The 19,621-nt window shown below is 42.8% G+C and overlaps 2 protein-coding genes across 8 annotated transcripts in view; one reads left to right on the top strand and one right to left on the bottom strand.

Moving 5' to 3' along the window:
• The window catches only part of KAT2B (lysine acetyltransferase 2B), a 63,646-nt gene that overhangs the window by 20,939 nt on the left and 23,086 nt on the right, over positions 1 to 19,621 (top strand). For all 7 annotated transcript variants that reach the window (XM_072153642.1, XM_072153640.1, XM_072153641.1 and 4 more), the window contains exons 2-5: positions 10,465 to 10,591; positions 12,482 to 12,627; positions 13,522 to 13,611; positions 17,354 to 17,535. In XM_072153642.1, the coding sequence (XP_072009743.1) occupies positions 10,465 to 10,591; positions 12,482 to 12,627; positions 13,522 to 13,611; positions 17,354 to 17,535 (545 nt within the window). The remainder of the gene's footprint in view (positions 1 to 10,464; positions 10,592 to 12,481; positions 12,628 to 13,521; positions 13,612 to 17,353; positions 17,536 to 19,621) is intronic.
• PP2D1 (protein phosphatase 2C like domain containing 1) overlaps positions 1 to 19,621 on the bottom strand; it is a 78,933-nt gene that overhangs the window by 40,273 nt on the left and 19,039 nt on the right.

Here is a 19,621-nt window from a genome sequence, read left to right as displayed (position 1 = left end):
CATAGTGTAATCACATGACCAGGCAGGTGCATGACATGTGACCAGCGACCATGTTCTGTCTCCTGCATGGAGGAAATCAACGGACTGGGTAAAGGGCCAATAGTATTATAATTCTCCATTACATAGTATGTTAACAGCATTTTTCTGCTACGGGAAGCTAAATTTGAAATAACTACTGGTAGATACATATTAGCTTATATTTTAAAGACCCATTTTTATATGAATTATGTGTATACTTGAAATACCCCTTTAAGTCTATGCTGGTTCCAGTTAGACCCGGAGACTACATCCTAGAACCGGCATCTCAGTAATCATGTAATTGATCATGTGACCATGTACGTAAACAGTGTGATATGTGCAAACAGATGTGAAAAATATTTGTCTTTGCTCCATGATCTTCTTAAAGAACGAAGCTTAATATTTTGATCTCTGATGGATTGGTTTGGTCTATAGGGAACAAGTAAGCAGTGAAGATAGGGTCAAAGTTTCCAGTCACAAGGGTCTCAGATGGGCCTTGAATTCACAAGTCTTGGTAACAGAGACATTGAGAAGCTATAGCCACAATCTCATCCCTTGATAGAGTGTAGATTGTATTAGCCTAAAAGCCTCAATAGCAATCATCATTACTGCCACCAATTATTTGCATGTGGAAGTATATCTATACAGAAATATAACATATAATATAAATATGGAGATGTGTATTTGCCTGTATTGAAAAAAATTGTATGAGGCTTTAAAAATCCTCAATATTACAACAGGCTAGCTTGTAATCCTGGCTGTGGTGTAAATGAGTTTTCCTTACAGAATCAATCATTTTCAGATTTTTATAATGTCTAGTGACCAGAGTGAAAACTGTAGCATACAGTATATTATATTAAAGAGAACCTGTCATGCGGGACCCCCTCCCATAAATTTTAGATGTCTTTATACATATTCCACTGATACCTCTTTCTTTGGCATTAGAGACAGCATTCTTTTAAAAAAAGACTTTTATTGATGTCCTCTGTTCCAGACATGGAGGCAGGAAGGTGCAGTGAGCAGTTAAAGGGGTATTTCCATCTGGGAATCTTAATTTAATTTAATCTATTTGCCATATGTAAACATTTCTTCAATTGGATGTTATTAAAAAAAATGTTCCTGTGTGAAGATAATTTCTCATAAATGTAGTGTGGGAGATTTGGCCCAGTAGAGACCGTGGTAGCGGGGTGCTGAGATGCAGTTCAAGACAGTGACACCAAAGTACAGTCCAAAACAGGTCTCGCCTGCGTTTATTATAGCAGCAAAATAAAACAGCCTTTACTTTCAGGCATTAAATAAACCAAAATCCTACCCGTCAGGGTGCTAACTATACAGGTGTTCACTAACTCACCACTATACAAAATCACTTGGCTGCTCCAGGCACAGAGGTCAGGGCTGTGTGCTCTCCAGCCTCCTTCCAGAGAGAGACAACACTTCCAGCTCTGCTGAGCGGTTTAAAAAAAAGACTGATTGGGCTGCTCCCATCACCTGTGTCCAAGGTGCTGGACACCCAACCTCAGCACTAAGGCCTTGCATAATAGCAAAACCTAGGGGAAACATACCGCCCATCCACAGTTAACCCCTTCAGTGTCTCACATACCCTCCCCCTCTGTTTGACCCTGTGGGGGCGAACACTTTTGGCCATCAGACAGTGGGTACGAGACAGGGCATCGGCATTCCCATGCAGCTTTCCTGCTCGATGTTCTACCGTGAATTTGAAATTCTGCAACATTAGGAACCACCTTGTGACCCTGGCGTTCCTCTCTTTGGCCTGACTCATCCAGGTGAGGGGAGAGTGATCGGTCACTAGTGTAAACTGTCTCCCAATCAAGTAATACCTCAGGGATTCCAGAGCCCATTTTATCGCCAAGCACTCCCTCTCAACTATACTGTAGTTCTTCTCAGGAGGTGTGAGCTTGTGGCTCAGGAATGTCACAGGATGTTCCTCACCCTCCACTACTTGGGACAGGACAGCCCCTAAGCCCACGTCAGAAGCGTCAGTCTGCACAATAAAGGTCTTGGTGAAGTCAGGGGTGATCAGTACCGGTCCCTCGCACAAAACCGTCTTAAGTCGCTGAAAGCCCCCTCAGCCTCTTCACTCCACTTTACCATCACCGCCCTGCTACCCTTGGTCAGGTCAGTCAGGGGTGCCGCTATGGTAGCAAAATCGGGGATAAATCGGCGATAATAGCCCACTATGCCTAGGAAAGCCCTCACTTGCTTCTTGCTCATAGGTCGTGGCCACTGCTGGATCGCCTCCACTTTATTTACTTGGGGTTTGATGACACCTCGCCCAATACGGTACCCCAGGTAACAGGCCTCTTCCAGACCCAGTGCACATTTTTGGGGGTTCGCTGTCAACCCTGCTGCCCTCAGGGAGTCTACCACTGCTTGCACCTTGGCCAGGTGACTCTCCCAATCGTTACTATAAACTATGATGTCATCCAGATAGGCCGAGGCATATCTCCGGTGAGGTTTTAGCACGAGATCCATTAACCTCTGGAATGTGGCGGGAGCCCCATGTAGCCCAAAGGGGAGTACCACGTACTGAAATAGCCCATCAGGAGTAACAAAAGCGGTCTTCTCTTTGGCCCCCAGGTCTAACATCTGCCTGACTTCTTTGGATATGGCAAGCCGTAGGGTTTTTGGTGTACCCGGATGTGGGGTTCGGTTATGATATCATGCTTGATGACTGAAGTACGTCCCGGTAACTTAGAGAACACATCCACATTTCGGAGCACAAACTCCTTCGCTTCCTGAATCTGGGCCCTGGAGAGGGACTCCGAGATCCGTACTTCAGGCACCTTGGCATCGGGTACACCTACCTCCGGTGTCCCCTTCTTGGGGACAGACGCTTTTTCTACTCCCACGGCCATCAGGGACTCCCTTTCCCTCCATGGCTTTAGGAGGTTCACGTGGTATATCTGTTCGGGTTTCCTCCTCCCCGGCTGAGATACCTTGTAGGTTACCTCCCCTACTTTCTCCATGACCTCATATGGTCCTTGCCATTTTGCCAAGAACTTGCTCTCAACGGTGGGCACCAGAACTAGCACTCTGTCGCCTGGGTTAAAGGTCCTGAGTCTGGCTGACCTATTGTAGACCCTAGACTGGGCCTCTTGTGCCCTTGTCATGTGCTCCTTTACAAGGGGCATTACCGCCGCTATGCGGTCCTGCATAAGGGAGACATGTTCTATCACACTACGGTGGGGGGTCCTCTCCTGTTCCCAGGTCTCCTTGGCTATATCCAAAAGCCCACGTGGGGAACGGCCATATAACAGCTCAAAGGGTGAGAAACCCGTGGAGGACTGGGGAACTTCACGTATGGCAAACATCAAATAGGGCAACAAACAATCCCAGTCCTTCCCATCCTTGCTGACCACCCTCTTTAGCATCCCCTTCAAGGTCTTGTTAAACCTCTCGACTAGGCCATCTGTCTGAGGATGATACACAGAGGTGCGGAGCTGTTTAACCTGCAGTAACTTACACATCTCCTTCATTACCCTAGACATGAATGGGGTACCCTGGTCAGTCAAGATTTCCTTGGGGAGGCCTGTGCGTGAGAATACCTGGAACAGCTCCCTAGCAATATTTTTGGAGGAGGTGTTCCTTAATGGAATCGCCTCGGGATACCGCGTAGCGTAGTCCAGGATAACCAGGATGTATTGGTGCCCCCTTGAGGATTTGACTATGGGGCCAACCAGATCCATTGCAATCCGTTCAAATGGCACCTCTATGATTGGTAGCGGGACCAAAGGACTCCTGAAGTGGGACACCGGGGCAGTAAGTTGACACTCAGGGCAGGAGCTACAATACCGGTTTACCTCCTCCCACACCCCGGGCCAGAAAAATCTCTGCAGGATCCTCTCCCGGGTCTTCTCAGCACCTAAGTGCCCTCCCAGCACATGTTTGTGTGCCAACTCTAGCACCAGCCTACGGTGAGATTGGGGTACTACAAGTTGCTCAACCTCCTCACCCCGTATCTGGTCGACCCTGTACAACAGCTCCCCAACAATCACCATTCGGGGGTATATTTTGTCAGCCCCTGGTATTTGGAGTACCCCATTTATCACCTTAACATTCTCCCGTGCTTTAAACAAGGTAGGGTCCTGAAGCTGTGCAGCCCCAAAATTCTCACGGGAAAACTCAAGGTCCGGCATGTCGGCCACCTCCTCGTGGCCCTCGACCTCACCAGCTAGGACCTCTAGGGGAGAGAATTCATCACATGGGGTCACCCCTACTGCTGGTGTGGGTACATCGGCCTCAAAGGGTTCAGGGGCCAAGGCCGGACATACCTGACGTCCATTTTCTGCAACAGCACCTGAGGTGGGTCTTCGTCTCCAGAGGTCCCAAAACACCGGTAAGTCTCTGCCGATAATAGCCTCATGAAACAGGGTCCCCACCACCCCCACTTCATGGGTAATAGTACCACAAGGTGTATGTAGGTTGATGACAGCAGTGGGATATTCGCGAGTGTCCCCATGTATACACAACACTCCCACTTTACGCCCACTGTACAGTCCAGGATCAACCAAAGTTCCCCGCACCAGGGTAACCAGACTCCCTGAGTCTAGCAAGGCTTCCACCGTGTGACCACCGATTGTGACCATACACACTTGGGGTTCTGCATCCGTGACTGACTCGGCAGCCAGAACCGGCCGGGCAAACAGTGACATTCGTCGGGTCTGGTTGCAGTCCATTGGCTCCACTGACAGGGGACAGTTGGCAGCAATATGGCCCATTTCATGGCATCGCCAGCACTGGATACGGCTATGACCTCTGTCACGAGCCTCACTGGGTTTCTGTGTATCCAAGCCCCCCAGTGTACCCCCTCCCAACCTGACCTGTTTCCCTTTTTCTGCAGTAGCAGTCCTACCAGATGGTTTAATGGCCTTGTCACTGGCACTGCTTCGTGTGGGAGGGATAAGTAGAAGATCCTCCGTAGCCCGATATCTCTCTACTAGGGACACGAGTTCCTCAGCATTTGTGGGACCGGCCTGTCCAACCCACCGCTGGAGCCGAGAGGGCAGAGAACGGGTGAACTTGTCAAGAACCACTCTCTCGACCATCTGTGCTGGGGTGCAGTCATCGGGTTGTAGCCACTTCCGGACAAGATGGATCAGGTCATGCATTTGGGAGCGCGGGGGTAGTTTTTCAGAGTATGCCCACTGGTGGACCCGGCTGGAACGAACTTGAACGGTGACCCCAAGACGAGCCAGAATCTCTGCCTTTAGCTGGGGGTACTCACGGGCCTCCGTTTCACTCAGGTCGTAGTAGGCCTTCTGCGATTCGCCTGTCAGGAACGGCGCCAGGACATCTGCCCACTGCTCAGCTGGTAACTCCTCTCGCTCAGCTACTCGCTCGAACACAGTGAGATAAGCCTCCACGTCGTCGGTCGCCGTCATCTTTTGTAAAGCCTTCTGCACTGCAGCCCGTGCGGAATGCTGGACAACCGGGTACCCTTGCAAACCAGTATGGGACCCCTCAGTAGTTGTCGCTTGCGTTGCTGCCATAAAGCCAGAAAACTTTTCCATCATCAGCTGGAACATGGCTCGGGACTCTTCCTGCTGTTGCTGTAGCATGGCTCGGGACTCTGCCTGCTGTTGCTGGAGCATGGCTTGCTGCTGTCGGGACCTCTCCTCCTGCTGCTGGAGCATGGCTTGCTGCAGCTGTCGATTAGCCTGGGACTCTTCCTGCTGCTGCTGCCGATTAGCTCTGGCCTCCTCCTGCTGCTGGCGGGACCTCTCCTCCTGCTGCTGGAGCATGGCCTGCTGCTGCTGCCGATTAGCCTGGGATTCTTCCTGCTGCTGGCGGGACCTCTCCTCCTGCTGCTGGAGCATGGCCTGCTGCTGCTGCCGATTAGCTCTGGCCTCCTCTTGCAGGTATTTAATAAAGTCCTCCATATTGGCTTTATCCTGCAATTTGCCTGCTGCTTTCACCCAGGCCATGCAATGTTGCAGGATGTAGCGAGCCTTTCAGGTGTGTGTCTTTTTGAACTGCCCGCAATCCGAAGCACCATATGTGGGAGATTTGGCCCAGTAGAGACCGTGGTAGCGGGGTGCTGTGATGCAGTTCAAGACAGTGACACCAAGGTACAGTCCAAAACAGGTCTCGCCTGCGTTTATTGCAGCAGCAAAATAAAACAGCCTTTACTTTCAGGCATTAAATAAACAAAAATCCTACCCGTCAGGGCACTAACTATACAGGTGTTCACTAACTCACCACTATACAAAATCACTTGGCTGCTCCAGGCACAGAGGTCAGGGCTGTGTGCTCTCCAGCCTCCTTCCAGAGAGAGACAACACTTCCAGCTCTGCTGAGCGGTTTAAAAAAAAGACTGATTGGGCTGCTCCCATCACCTGTGTCCAAGGTGCTGGACACCCAACCTCAGCACTAAGGCCTTGCATAATAGCAAAACCTAGGGGAAACATACCGCCCATCCACAGTTAACCCCTTCAGTGTCTCACAGTAGTCATATGGTCCCTTAGAAATGAGATAGCTTCCCCCGGATACGACCACCTCACATTTTGGCAACGGTGGCCAAACATGCGCTATTGAGCCCTGCCTGACCACCTGGCTTCAGTGTTCATTACCACAGGACGGCTGTGGGACATGCCGTAACTCCCGGACATTTCATATACAAAAACGTTTTGTTTCCTTGTGCAGTCACTCCAGCAAAGGTGGTCAGATCCAAGGGCACAGTCTTGTTTCTAAGGGACCATATCACTACATTTATGAGAAATTATCTTCACACAGGAACATTTTTTTAATGACATCTAATTGAAGAAATGTTTATATATGACAGATTAATGAAACTGAATGTGAATGCCCAGACGAGAATACCCCTTTAAGCTACCCTGTCCTCCTCACTGACACTGGTAACCCAGCTCTTCTCATGAAAGAGGACATTGAGAGAGACCATCTCAGTGTGATGCAGAAGAGAATTCCTGAGGTAGGGATGAGAAGGAGGTGAGAGAGGCAGCAGTTGTGTGTTACTGGCTGTGCTATATCCTTAACCAATCCCTAAGGAAGGAGGGGGTTGAGAGTGATGCTGGATGTGTGATGTGTGAGAAATCAACCTTCCTCCTCCCCCCTCCCTCAGTAATTCTCTTCAGCCATGTTTGCAGTGTCACTGTCAGTGAGGAGGGCACGGTAGCTCAGCATCTCAAAGGTACTATGTGTGGTTTGTGTGTGTGTGGAGGGGGATTGCTGGAGACTGTCTAGATAGTGACATGAAATATTTAATTAAAATTACCCACATTTTGTCTATAAAAATAGTCCATTTTCTTAAAATCCTGTTTCATAAAATTGAAAAAAACTTTCTTATACTTTTATATATTTTATTGCTATGATTTATGGCAACAAGATAGTTTGTTTAAAATGTTTGAATTTGCTCTTACGTCTTTACGTAAGTGTAGTCTTATTCATCTCCCCAGCTGTGTGCTGTATCCAGGTGCTCCATTCCTTGCCGCTCATTGTACTTCTACTCTGGGGGCTTGTGGTTGTGTTTTCGAGCTCTTTTAGTGGCTTCCAGGAAAGTGCTAAGCATGTCATTCATTTACATAAAGAGTTTGTAAATGTGCAAGTAATTAGATGCAATTCATTTGTTTTAGTTCAGGAGACGCCGTCTCTTCATCACTTGTAAGTGTGTTACTTGTATTAATCTGCTAGAGTGAACATTGCCAGACATCCATTACATTATGGTAGATGTATAAACATAATGGTTGCTGTTAAATGGAAGAATTACAGTATAGGATTTCATAGCAGTCCGTGGTCTTGTGTAGTTTACGTCTTTTTCAGCTGTTGTTATGATGGAAATGATTTTTCGATAAATGTTAAAATGTTGATTTGGCACCTCTATGTGCCCCTAACAAGCCGCACATTTTTTACTTTTCCTTTTTAGATGGTGCTGCCTAAAAACAAGATTTTTTTAAATTTAAAAAAAGAACCTGTAGGGATAAGTACTCACCTGCTTTTTGCAGGTTCAGTTACACATTCCGTTCTGTCATCAGGTTTTCACCATTAAACTTAATGACCGAATCCCACAGAAATCTTTAAGCTTCTTGGTACAAAAAAACATAGCTCAGATGTAGCTAAAAGTTGCTGGCACCTTGCCAAGAGACTCACTGAGTCACAAGGGTGTGTTTTCTTGTCACTGTGTGACTGGGTTCAGCTCCCTAATCACCCCCTCCCCCTCAGAATTGTGTTGAGTGAGACCTTATCTATGTGTGAGTCGTTGAAGAGGAGTAAGGGGGAATGAGGGAGTTGAGAGAGATGTTGGCTGTGTGTAACTTGCTGAAGATAAACTTAGCTCCCTCATTCCCCCTCCCCTCAGGAATTCTCTTCAGCGAGTCACACACAGCCAACGGCTGTCAGATAATGTAACAGATGTAAACTGGGTCTGGCATGCTTTTCCCATCTATAATTGGCTTCATATACTCACATAATAACATTTTCTATGCCGCCCCTCACTAAGCTCTTAGTTTTTGAAAGTAATGTAATAAACTTAATAGTGTCATATGAAAATATAACTTAATTAGTCATGGGGGAATGCTTCATCCAGTTATGCAGTTACACAAGATATGCCACTTCCGGAGGGTAACAGGTTGTTTCCAGTCAGTGGGGGACATGACAGTCGCGTCTCACAGGATAGGATTTAGTAGGAGATTTAGTCATGAGTAAAGGAAGCTGATTCCCACCCCTCTGACTAATTAAGGTAAATTTATGCATAGCAGTCTAAAAGCTTGTTACTAGGCTTTTCAGCTACAGAAAGTTTAGTTACACAGCCTTGAGCCAATTCCCTTCAAAATTTTGGAAGTTGCTGCATGTGAATGACAAAAAAAAAACCTTGTAAAGTGTAAAGAGGATAAGTGTCATGTCCCGATGCTTCACCACCTTCAGACAGTAGCTGTCCTTCCTCATCCTCGTCTTAGGCTCAGGTACTTGAGGCCACAACCTAACATGGGGCCACAACCCAGTGGTCGGGGAATACTGCCTTAGCCCACAAGGGGTCATCAACTATTTCCTACAATATTAACACACCACCTAACTCTATAGGGTTGGCTACATGTTTCTTGTGCAGCGCTACAGTATAGCTTGCAAGGTAAATGATATCTACCACCTGCAGATCCTTTATTTTAACATTCTTCATGGGAATCATATCTTTGTTAGCCCAGAGACTGTGTCATTTTGCAAAAAAATGTCTTTTAAAAATATGCTCAGTAGTTTTTGGGGCTCCTGTGTACATCCTGCCTTCTCTCTTATGCGCAGCCCTACTGAAAGCATCTGGCTAAGCATTGCGTAATATTTCCCCGAGAGCTGGGTGACGTCACCGGATCTTGGGCAGGGGAATGGGAGGAAGTGGGTGCAAACAAGCACACGCAGGGGTGTGTATAATTATGAGAAGAAGGAGCGCAGTGTGGCCTGAGTGACAAAACTACATGCCAAAATCACACAGTTTCTGGGTTAGTGAAGATATAATCCGGTATCAGAATAAAAGTGCTGAACAGTAATTGTGCTTAGTTAAAATGAAGGCTATGGAAGTGATAGATTTCCTGTAAACACAGTCCCTGTGTCCCAGCAAGGCTTTCCCCCTATACTGATACTTTATACAAGTTCTTAAAAGTAAAAATATCACACAGGATTTATTCTGGCTGCCATATTTGAAGTTGAATTATTTCCCTACTATCAGTCTACCGGCAGATTCTCTATAGGACTTTTTCCTTCTTCTAGATCAGGGGTGGGCAATTCATTTTCTCATTGGGCCACAATTTGAATAATTTTAAAGGGCCAGACTTATATACTTAACTCAGTTCTACCCAATACTGTATATAACCTATCCCTACATAACAAAAGAGTGTATAAATCATTACAATTATTCAATGAAAATATGGGGGACCTAATTGCATCATTATTTAATGATGGGAAGGGGAACTCTGCCCAGGTCTGCTCTAGATAAAAACTGTTCTAGTATGGCTGGAGACATCTGCTTTCAGACATCCAAACTTTTGTCACCTTTTCTCATTGAAAATGGTTTTTTATGCCCCCTCCAGGCCCCCTGTATAAACCAATGCGGAGAAGTGATGCAGTGCGGTCTTGCATGTAGGTGGACCTTATTGTATGTACGGTATTTTCTGGGTAAAATGTTCAGTTGTAGCTTTAGAAGTTGCTATATTTCTGCTAATAGCAGTTATGTGGTTTATGTTCCATTTTTCAGATGAAGTCAACATTCCCTTTTTGTGTGTTACCAGCAGTGGCAATCCGGAACTCTTACAATAGATACCTTAGGTTTTTAGTAAAACTTTTATTATCACCTTGAATAAAACATGCAGATGCTGAAGTTCTGTAATTTATCGCGTCTCATTAATATGCTTATGTCCTTATTTTGTTAAATAAGAGATGAGAGACAAATCATTACTTTTAATAGTATGAATTTTAATACCATTTCAGGCTGATGAAACGTGCAAATGCAATGGATGGAAGAACCCCAATCCTCCTCCCACACCACCCAGAATGGATTTCCAGCAGACAGCTGTGAGCCTCACTGAGCCGTGTCGTAGTTGTTCTCACACACTTGGTAAGAAGGGTATATTTTTTCTAATAGTTCTAAATCTTCATTAGATTTAGGAGAACCTGTCACCTTTGATGCTATCAGTAGGTTCCTGCAGCTTACAATACACAACAAGTCCACTACTTCATTGTGTAGAAAGTAAACTTTGAACCTGGTTATATGCCAAGTCACGTGGGCATTTCACAGAACCACCTGGGACAGAGTCATCATTGTAATCTCCTCTCTCCTTCCTTTTCCTACCTTCTGCTAACGGGTTTGACAGCTTAATTCAAATTGGCGCATGCTTGCATAAAACACGCTCCAGGCCATAGAGATGCAAATTTAATTGATAAACAGGTGAGATTTCACAAGGAGGGGGTGAGAGAAAGGACATATTCCCAATTCCTACCTGAGGGGGCTACTAGTTTAGTGGTGTAGAAACTGGTGACAGTGAGAACCTATCACCTTGTAAAATGCTGGCATTATACAGTAGACATTGAGGCTCAGAGCAAATGAATATATGGATGTTTTAGGCAAAAATCTTGGAATCGGTGATAACGAGACACTTATGAAGTTTATAATATTAGGAGTGGGTCTTTAAATACTGCACATGCTCAGAAGATGGTGAGAAGATTGCACAGGCCGTTCCATTAGTATGGCACCCAGAAGCCTTCTGAGCCTTTTGCCGCAAAACTATTGAGGGTTAAATAGTAGCAAGCAATGAACCTTGTTTGCTACTATTTAACCCTCAATAGTTTTGCAATAGGCGGCAAAACTGTAATATTACAAGTTTAAGCGATCTAATCGCTTACATGTCCAAATAAAACTAAAAGATCTAAAAAGAAGAATAAAAGGTACAGACAAAAAATATATAAACACATTGATGGGAATCTATAAAATGTTTTGTGTTTAAAAAGCTAGCCTTACTGTCTCCCCCCACCCGCTGGTGAGCGGAAAGCTCTTCAGGCTGAAAGACCAGCCCAGAGCCCCTGCAGGAGCTAAGGGCTGGATTATAACTTCACTTTTCACCGTCTGTAACTACTAACAGGTAAGCGTACACAGTTCTCCAGGGACAATACATAACCCCTTTACCGACATGTGACGTAATAGTATGTTGCGGTTGTATGGAGAGGGTTCATAGGCTGAGTCCTCTCCATGCAAGATGGTCGTTTGCTGGATATTGCAGCAAACACCCACTGCTAACCCACCGTATTATCCCCGAATAAAGTAGACATGTCATTTTTTGGTGCACAGTGAAAGCCAGAAAATCCAAATGTGTTTGGAATTTTTTTCCTGCTTCCCATTACCTGGCATGGAATATTAAATACCATCACTATGAAGTTCAATTTGTTACGCAAAAAACAATCCCTCATACAGCACTTTACATGGAAAAATTTAATAGTTATAGATTTTTGAATGTAGGGAGTAAAAAATGGAAACGCAAAAACAAAAAGGGCCTCAGCGTTAACATTGGCTGTAGTTTTGTATGGTCAAAACTGACAAATTCACTTTAAATTCAGGTGTCGTTCTTTAAAGGGTCATCACAGCAGTTACTATACTATTCATTGTGTAGACCATAAAAAAAAATATTGATTGTTTTATTCTCAGTCACTGTTTTTCTCTGTACACTGGGGGGTAGCCAGTAATAATTACCCTTTGCCCTTACATTCATGGATTGCCTCTGCAGTAGCAGTGTACGATAGTTTACAACACTCTTTCTGCAGAGAAAGGTCTGCTGCCAGAGGGGGAAGGACACTGATTTACTTCACAGCCTGACTCCGATAGCACTAATAATAACCAGTGTATTGGAACCCAAACGCAAAATAGAACAACGTAAAAGAGTGTTTTTATGTAAATTACTCAAATCAACTAGTAATAGCTTTAGTGATGAAACTCTTCAATCTTCCTGTTTTTCAGCTTCGCATGTCTCCCATTTAGAGAACGTTTCAGAAGAGGAAATTAATAGACTCTTGGGGATCGCTCTAGATGTGGAATACTTGTTTACTTGTGTACACAAGGAAGAAGACGCTGATACGAAACAAGTCTATTTCTATCTCTTTAAGGTATTTCAAGCTTTTCAGTGTCTGAGTATTCCAGATGGATCAACTTTAATATCAATATCACTTTATCTTCCTTTTTGCTCCCATAGCAGCCAATGTACATAACTAAAATTATTGGTATTTCTTGAAAATACTGTTACCATTTATCTTCCATGTGATCACTGCAGCCAGTCACTGCATGCATAGCACAATAGGGAGCTACTGTGACAGTATAGTTTTATTTTGTTATTTAACCTTTCCCTAGTCTTGGGTAAAATGTTATAAATCCTGGGAAACTCTTTAAAGGGGCTGTGCACTTTCAGCAAATAATTGATATTGTTTGTGCAATGAAAAGTTATAAAATTTTCCAATATTCTTTCTGTATCCAGTCCTCAAAGTTTTCTAGATCTCTGCTTGCTGTCTATTGGAAGATTCTAGTCCATGGTCATGTGATGTCACACAGGTGCACGGCTCGTTATATCACACAGCTCTGATTACAATAACGAGCTGTGCACCTGCGTGAAATCACATGACCATGGACTGGAATTTTATCTAAAGGAAATAAACAATAAAGCTTCACAGCAAGCAGAGATCTAGAAAACCTCAAGAAATTGATATCGGAAAACTGTATAACTTTTAATTGCGCAAACAATATCAATTATTTGCTAAAAATGGACAACCCGTTTTAAGCTTACTTTATGATTCAGAGGTCTAAATCTCAGTAATATATTTTTACCACAGTCATACATTAGTAGGATTATTATAAGCAACTGACCTCATTTTGGATTGTTGAATGAATGCATAAATTTGCCCTAAGAGAGACTGATAATCTCACGGGACTTTTAAAAATAATTTTTAATTCATAAACTAGGTTAACCAAAATTCTGCTTTATTTAACACCTTATCCTTCATATTTAGCTTTTACGAAAATGTATTCTGCAAATGGGGAAACCTGTAGTGGAAGTCTCTCCGGAAAGTCCACCTTTTGAGAAGCCCAGTATCGAGCAGGTAATGTGTTTACCAGTACAAAAAAATTGTCTACACATTTTCTTTTTGGTTAGCTGCACTTAGTTACTATTTTTAGTTTTTTTCCTACCTGTGCATCACCACATACACATAAATTATGTTTAAATTTAAACAAAAAGTTATAAAACTGTGGAACCTTATTGACAGAAAGCTAACAAGAAAGATAGAGGTGAACCTGCTGGGAGGAGGAGGTTGAAGTATGTCGTTTTACATGTCGCTCGGGACCTCTGATTTTTGTTTAGGTACACAGGCCCACACCATGTGGTATTTTTTTTTAACCCTGTCCTCTTACCACAGTGGACAGACTGTTGAAAAACAAGAGAATAAGAATTGGCTGCCAATTGCAGCGCATTTATTTTGTTGACCTCGCTACAACGGTGACGACCCAAAACCTGAACTGGCTGTCAATGAAACAGTTTATCTAACGGTTACAGTATTACCCCCAACTTCCCCCATACTGTACATATGTGCCTTAGCCAAGCTTGGATGAATTCTCTTTGTGGACAGGGAAATGAGCTTTTGCTCTGGAAGTGTTTTATCTATTGTGAGACCAAAGGAATTTAATCAATTTGGTAAAAAATGTGAAATAAATGTAATTGCTGGAGGCTAAGATGACTCTTTTTCGATGCCAGAAAGCTATAAGGAAGTGTAAATCCGATGATAGGAGACAATGTACTTCATATACAACCTGGCACCTACACTATATAGCCCTACTTATCATCTCTACACATCAAGAAGCATGTGATCTGAGCATAGTGGAGTGGAAAATTAAAATAAACCTATTATTTTGCAAATAATTTGAAACTATTGGTCTTTTTTTCAAGTTTTACTTTAAATATATTTATTTTGATTTAAACAAAGTTTACTGATGCATTTATCCATAACAGTGAGTAAAAGAAATTAAAGTGTAACTAAACATTTAAGCCAAATTGCATAAATAAGAGAAGATAATGGTAAACTTTATAATATGAAAAAGTATATTTTTCCTGTTATTTTCCCTCCTTGCTTTCTACTTTTATCAGTACACATAAATAAGGTTTTTATGACCAAGAGGGGTTACACACTTGCAGCAAAAAATAATATAGTTTGTGTAATGAAAAATGATACCATTTTTCTAGTATACTTTCTTAATGATTTCCTTACTTTCAGATCTCTAGATCTCTGCTTGCTGTCAGTCAACAGGGCGCTAATATATTTATTTACAGTGGATACAAACTGGCCCCTGGTCATGTGATGTCACACAGGTGCACGATTTGTTAATGTCACCAGAGTAACTAGAGCCGTGTGTGATAATGAGCCATGTGCCTGTCTGACATCACATGACCATAGAAAAGCTTTTATACACAGAAAATAACATTGAATCTGCCTATAGAAGGACAGCAAACAGAGATCTATACAAGAGTGGGGAATTGATGCATAAAGTATATTGGTAAATTGTATAACTTTTCATTAGACAAACAATATTAATTATTTGCTTAAAGTGCACAAGCCCTTTAACTAGTTACAGTCACTGGGTAGCCATATCTCCTTACAGAGCTGAATTAGCAAGCGAAATATTCTCTAGGTATGTGAAGAGTTAACCTTTAGCTACCGATCTTCATCTACTTGCTGTTTAAGGCATTTAGAAACACTGCTCACTGCAGGAGAAGAAAGGAGCAAACAGAACATTTTTCCTTAATGAAGTATATATACAATATATTATATTATAATAAAATTATATGAATTGAGAAAAATCAGACGAACTTCACTATTTGAGAAATTTCGAGTAAATATTTCAGTTTTCCATTCCACAAACAACATTTTAGCATACGGCGTCTGGTTGATTTTCTCATTCCAGCAGTGTTGTGATGCGTGGCTGGTTTAGTTCATTTAACATTCCAGTTCTTGTGACTGAGCAATTTCAGAGCTGAAACGCTGAATCAAGAGTCTGTCATTGTGAAATCATTGCTGCTCCATGGTCAGGGCATACAGCCTTCTCTCCGTGTGTCACAGTAGAAAACAAATCGGCCGTTTAATATCCTGATAATATGAATTTTCTATAGTCATTGCACTTGTTTACTGCCATCCTACAGCAGATGCAGGGCAAGAAATGGCATGGAATCAAATCATTGCCTTAAATATTTGCTGATTTTACAGATTATGGTCATTACTCTATCTGCTTAGCATCACAATGGATGAAGCAGCTCTCTGGGATTTCCAATGCAATGTAAACTGTACATTTGTGATATTGTGGAAGGACTGGGGTCCAAGCTGCGGTGTTGCACATCCATCTGCTCATTTGTCTTTGTGCATACAAACTTTATACTGTATACACTTTCCCAGTAGTCAAAATTACAGTAGTTATCTCAACTCATTGTCAATTCATAACAAAGGATGGGGCATAACTTGCTGATGACAAGAACAGGGGTCAGTTGTAAGCAAATTATACTCCAAATGAATTATACTCCATACTATGACAGTATCTCCTCCACGACCATAGGGATGAACAGAGCAGTCCGGCTGCTCTTTTCATTTGGGGTTCAACGGACCCAACATTCTGGATACCACAGCATGCTCAAGGTATGTTTGGTTCACAATGCATAAAAGCAAATGGTAGATTTTCATTAAAGGGGTTGTACAGCCACTAATATAAAAAAAATCACCATGGATTTATCCAGAATGTTGGGTCTGTTGAACCCCAAATGAAAAGAGCAGCCGGACGCACATGTGCCCTGCTGCTCTATTTTTTAAATTTTTTATTTTATTGGCTGTACAACCCCTTTAAAGAAAATCTACCATTTTCTTTTATGCATTGTGAACCAAACATACCTTGAGGATGCTGTAGCTACACTGATTCAGAAACATATCTTGTTTAATCCCTGAACTGAAAAAACTATTATAAAATTATGATAATGAGGCTCTGTCGCTCCTGTGGCTGCTCCGGTGCTTCTCATTTTACCTTAATTATGTGTTATGTGTCACTGTGTTGTCCCTGACAAGCAGAAGTAATCAATCGCTGAACCATCCCCCAGCTGCTGTGTATGAGTCATCCAGCTCATATTGATTAGTCCTGTCTGGACAGCTCAGGAAGCTCAGTGAAACACGGCAGCCAGTATGTACCCAGCTTTCCCAAGGTCCTGAATTTTATAATTGTATTTTGAGCAAAACCACTCGGATCAGGGATTGCATCAGTGTTGCTACAGCATTATCACGGTATGTTTGGTTCATAATGCATAAAAACAAATGGTAGATTTCCTTTAAAGATACAGCATGTTTCAGAAAAATCGAATCTGGAGATGATTGCATGGCGTCTCCTGCTATATATAAGCGCTATTCTCTCAGTTGATGGTTTAAGACAGGTTCTACTTTGGATCAAAATGTCACATTCTTATGTATTGTAAAGCATTAAAATAACATAAAACGTAAGCATACTGCAATTTTTAAAAGCAGACATTCACTGAACATATGAAATGGATTGTCCAGAGGTAAAAAGAACATGGCGGTTTTCTTCAAAAAACAATGCAACAATTGACCATGCAGTTGAGCTGTGGTAATGCCACAAACCATGGTCAGGTGTGGCGCTGTTTTTGGAAGAAAGAAGCCATGACTTTTAACCTCTGGACAACCCCTTTAATGTTGTAAACAATGCAATGGTCTTGTGATGATTACATTGTAAATATTGTGTATGTTTACATTTGGTTTCTGCTTCTGAACATTAACTTATTCTCATTTTGTTTTCTTAAAGGGTGTAAATAATTTTGTGCAATATAAATTTAGTCATTTACCTGCGAAAGAACGCCAAACTATTATAGAGTTGGCAAAAATGTTTCTAAACCGTCTCAACTACTGGCATCTAGAAACTCCATCACAACGAAGGCAGAGATCCCCGACTGAGGACATCGCTGCCTACAAAGTCAATTATACAAGGTATATATTTTATCAGGTAATGACATAGTTAACTTTTACTAGGTGTTTACTGAAGTGCATGTACAGAAAAAGTTATGTCTCTTCTAAAATATCTGATCAAAGAGGGGGCTCTTACATATTGGGCTCAAAGGTAGGAAGGAGATAACTCCCACTTAGGTGCAGAGGTATGGGCACGGAGATACAGTAAGTCACTGACGGGCTGGGAAAATTTATAGTAGAACAGTGGAAAAAGAAATTTAAGCAGCACTCCGGATAAAGTAAAGCAAAGTTGTGTTGTTGTTATATTCATCCATGCAGCGATGTTGCAGCTCCATACAATTAGAGTTGAAATGCCTTTGCATGGATAAATAACCTAAGTTTTCTTCTCTTTACCCGGATTGGTGCATTAATTTCTTCTTTTATTGTGGACTTTCCAGTCCTGCTTTCTTTTTTCTATTTTTCTGATTAAATAAAAACAGTGGCATCTTGGGAGTTCCAGGAAGAAGCTGCAGTGCAGCCTAGTTATTTGCGTGGTGTAATGCTAGTGCCAATGTACCAACTTGATATTGGCTGGTACTGATGCATATTACAGGGCCAAAGATGGCTGTGTTGAATTGCCTGCACCTCTGCTTATAAATTGCAATATATAAGCTGCATTGGAAGCAATGTTGCATTCACTATCTGAACCTATAATGTTTCTGGTGACATATAGCAGCCACATTATAGTCACACTCAGTGTCGGACTGGCCCACCAGAGTACTAGAGGATCCTCCGGTGGGACCTGGCTTAAACTTATACTGAACCCCAGAGGTCCATCAGAAAACACAATTTGAAGGCTGCTAGAGTATATTTCCTGGGGGATAATGTAGAGTGGTCCCCCCAGATTGATTTTCTCTGGTGGGCCTAAGGAAAACCAGTCCAACACTGGTCACACTACTCCCATATTTACTTTTTTAGGTTGCAGGTAGCCCAGCACCGCTTCACAGCTAATCAAAGATATGTACCACAAATAATTCTTACATAAAGGGTACTGGAAATCTGATGACTTGTACATTGTTACTGAAGTTCTCAGTTGACCCATGTGAAGGTGGAGGCGCTGCTCTTTCATGACCACTGTCACCACAAACCTGCACAATAAATCCCAAATGGAAATTGTGTTTCCATGATTCTAGTGTCACTCCTGTATATTGCTGCCCAAAAATTACTTTTATTCTTCAACATTTTTTCAAAGATCCAGGCAAGGAGGTCGGAGAACTCTTGGATCTAGTGAAACTTCCTCGCCTCCTCATGGCTGCTCTGTCTTGTAAACCCACGTCACTATTATCTATTTTGAAATACCCGTGTGTGTGCGGTTCGCCTGTCAATTCGGGGACAGCCTACTAGACCCTGGCTGGCTCCACAGGTGCCGATGTAAGGACTGGCCTGTCCGATGCAAGTTGCTAAAGAGCATTGGACAAGCCAACATTACCTGTGAAGTAAGCCATGGACCAGCAGGGCGGCGCTGAACTGACAGGTGCACTGCACATGCACCAAACTAGATGACGTGGATCTCCATGGAGTGGATTTACCAGGTACAATGCATGCATGGGAATATCAGACTGGATGGTAGTAATATGGAGCTGGGGGCAGTGACGAGGGGGATACATAGGGGAAGTTTCACCAGGAAGAGCAGTCGTTATGCAAGGGAATTTCACTGGATCCAAGAGCTGTCCGGCCTCCTTAACTGGATCTCTGGAAAAAAGAGGATGAATAAAAGTCATTTTTGGACAAAAGCAGCAACGTACAGGAGCCACACTAGAACCATGGGAACACAATTCCAGTCTTAAGGTATAAGACTTTAAGATTACAAGTATGAGGTACTGTTTGTGGTTTATTGTGCAGGTTTGTGGGGATAGGTTCCCTCTTCTATGTTATATATCACAGTTCCCTGTGATATATAAAAGATATTCCACGGGTATTAACAGACCCTAAGCATGAAAATAGCAGTGATGAAACTTTTCCTTCTTTTTTATAGAAGATTTATATTTTCCCATGAATCAGCTATATGGGGGCTTGATTTTTGTTGACTATTCTACCATGTGAAATAGATAACAAATATTTTTTACAG

Source organism: Engystomops pustulosus, chromosome 5 (genome assembly GCF_040894005.1).
Source record: "Engystomops pustulosus chromosome 5, aEngPut4.maternal, whole genome shotgun sequence".
NCBI lineage: Eukaryota > Metazoa > Chordata > Amphibia > Anura > Leptodactylidae > Engystomops > Engystomops pustulosus.
The sequence above is the reverse complement of the archived record's forward strand: the minus strand, read 5'-3'. Positions and strand labels throughout refer to the sequence as shown.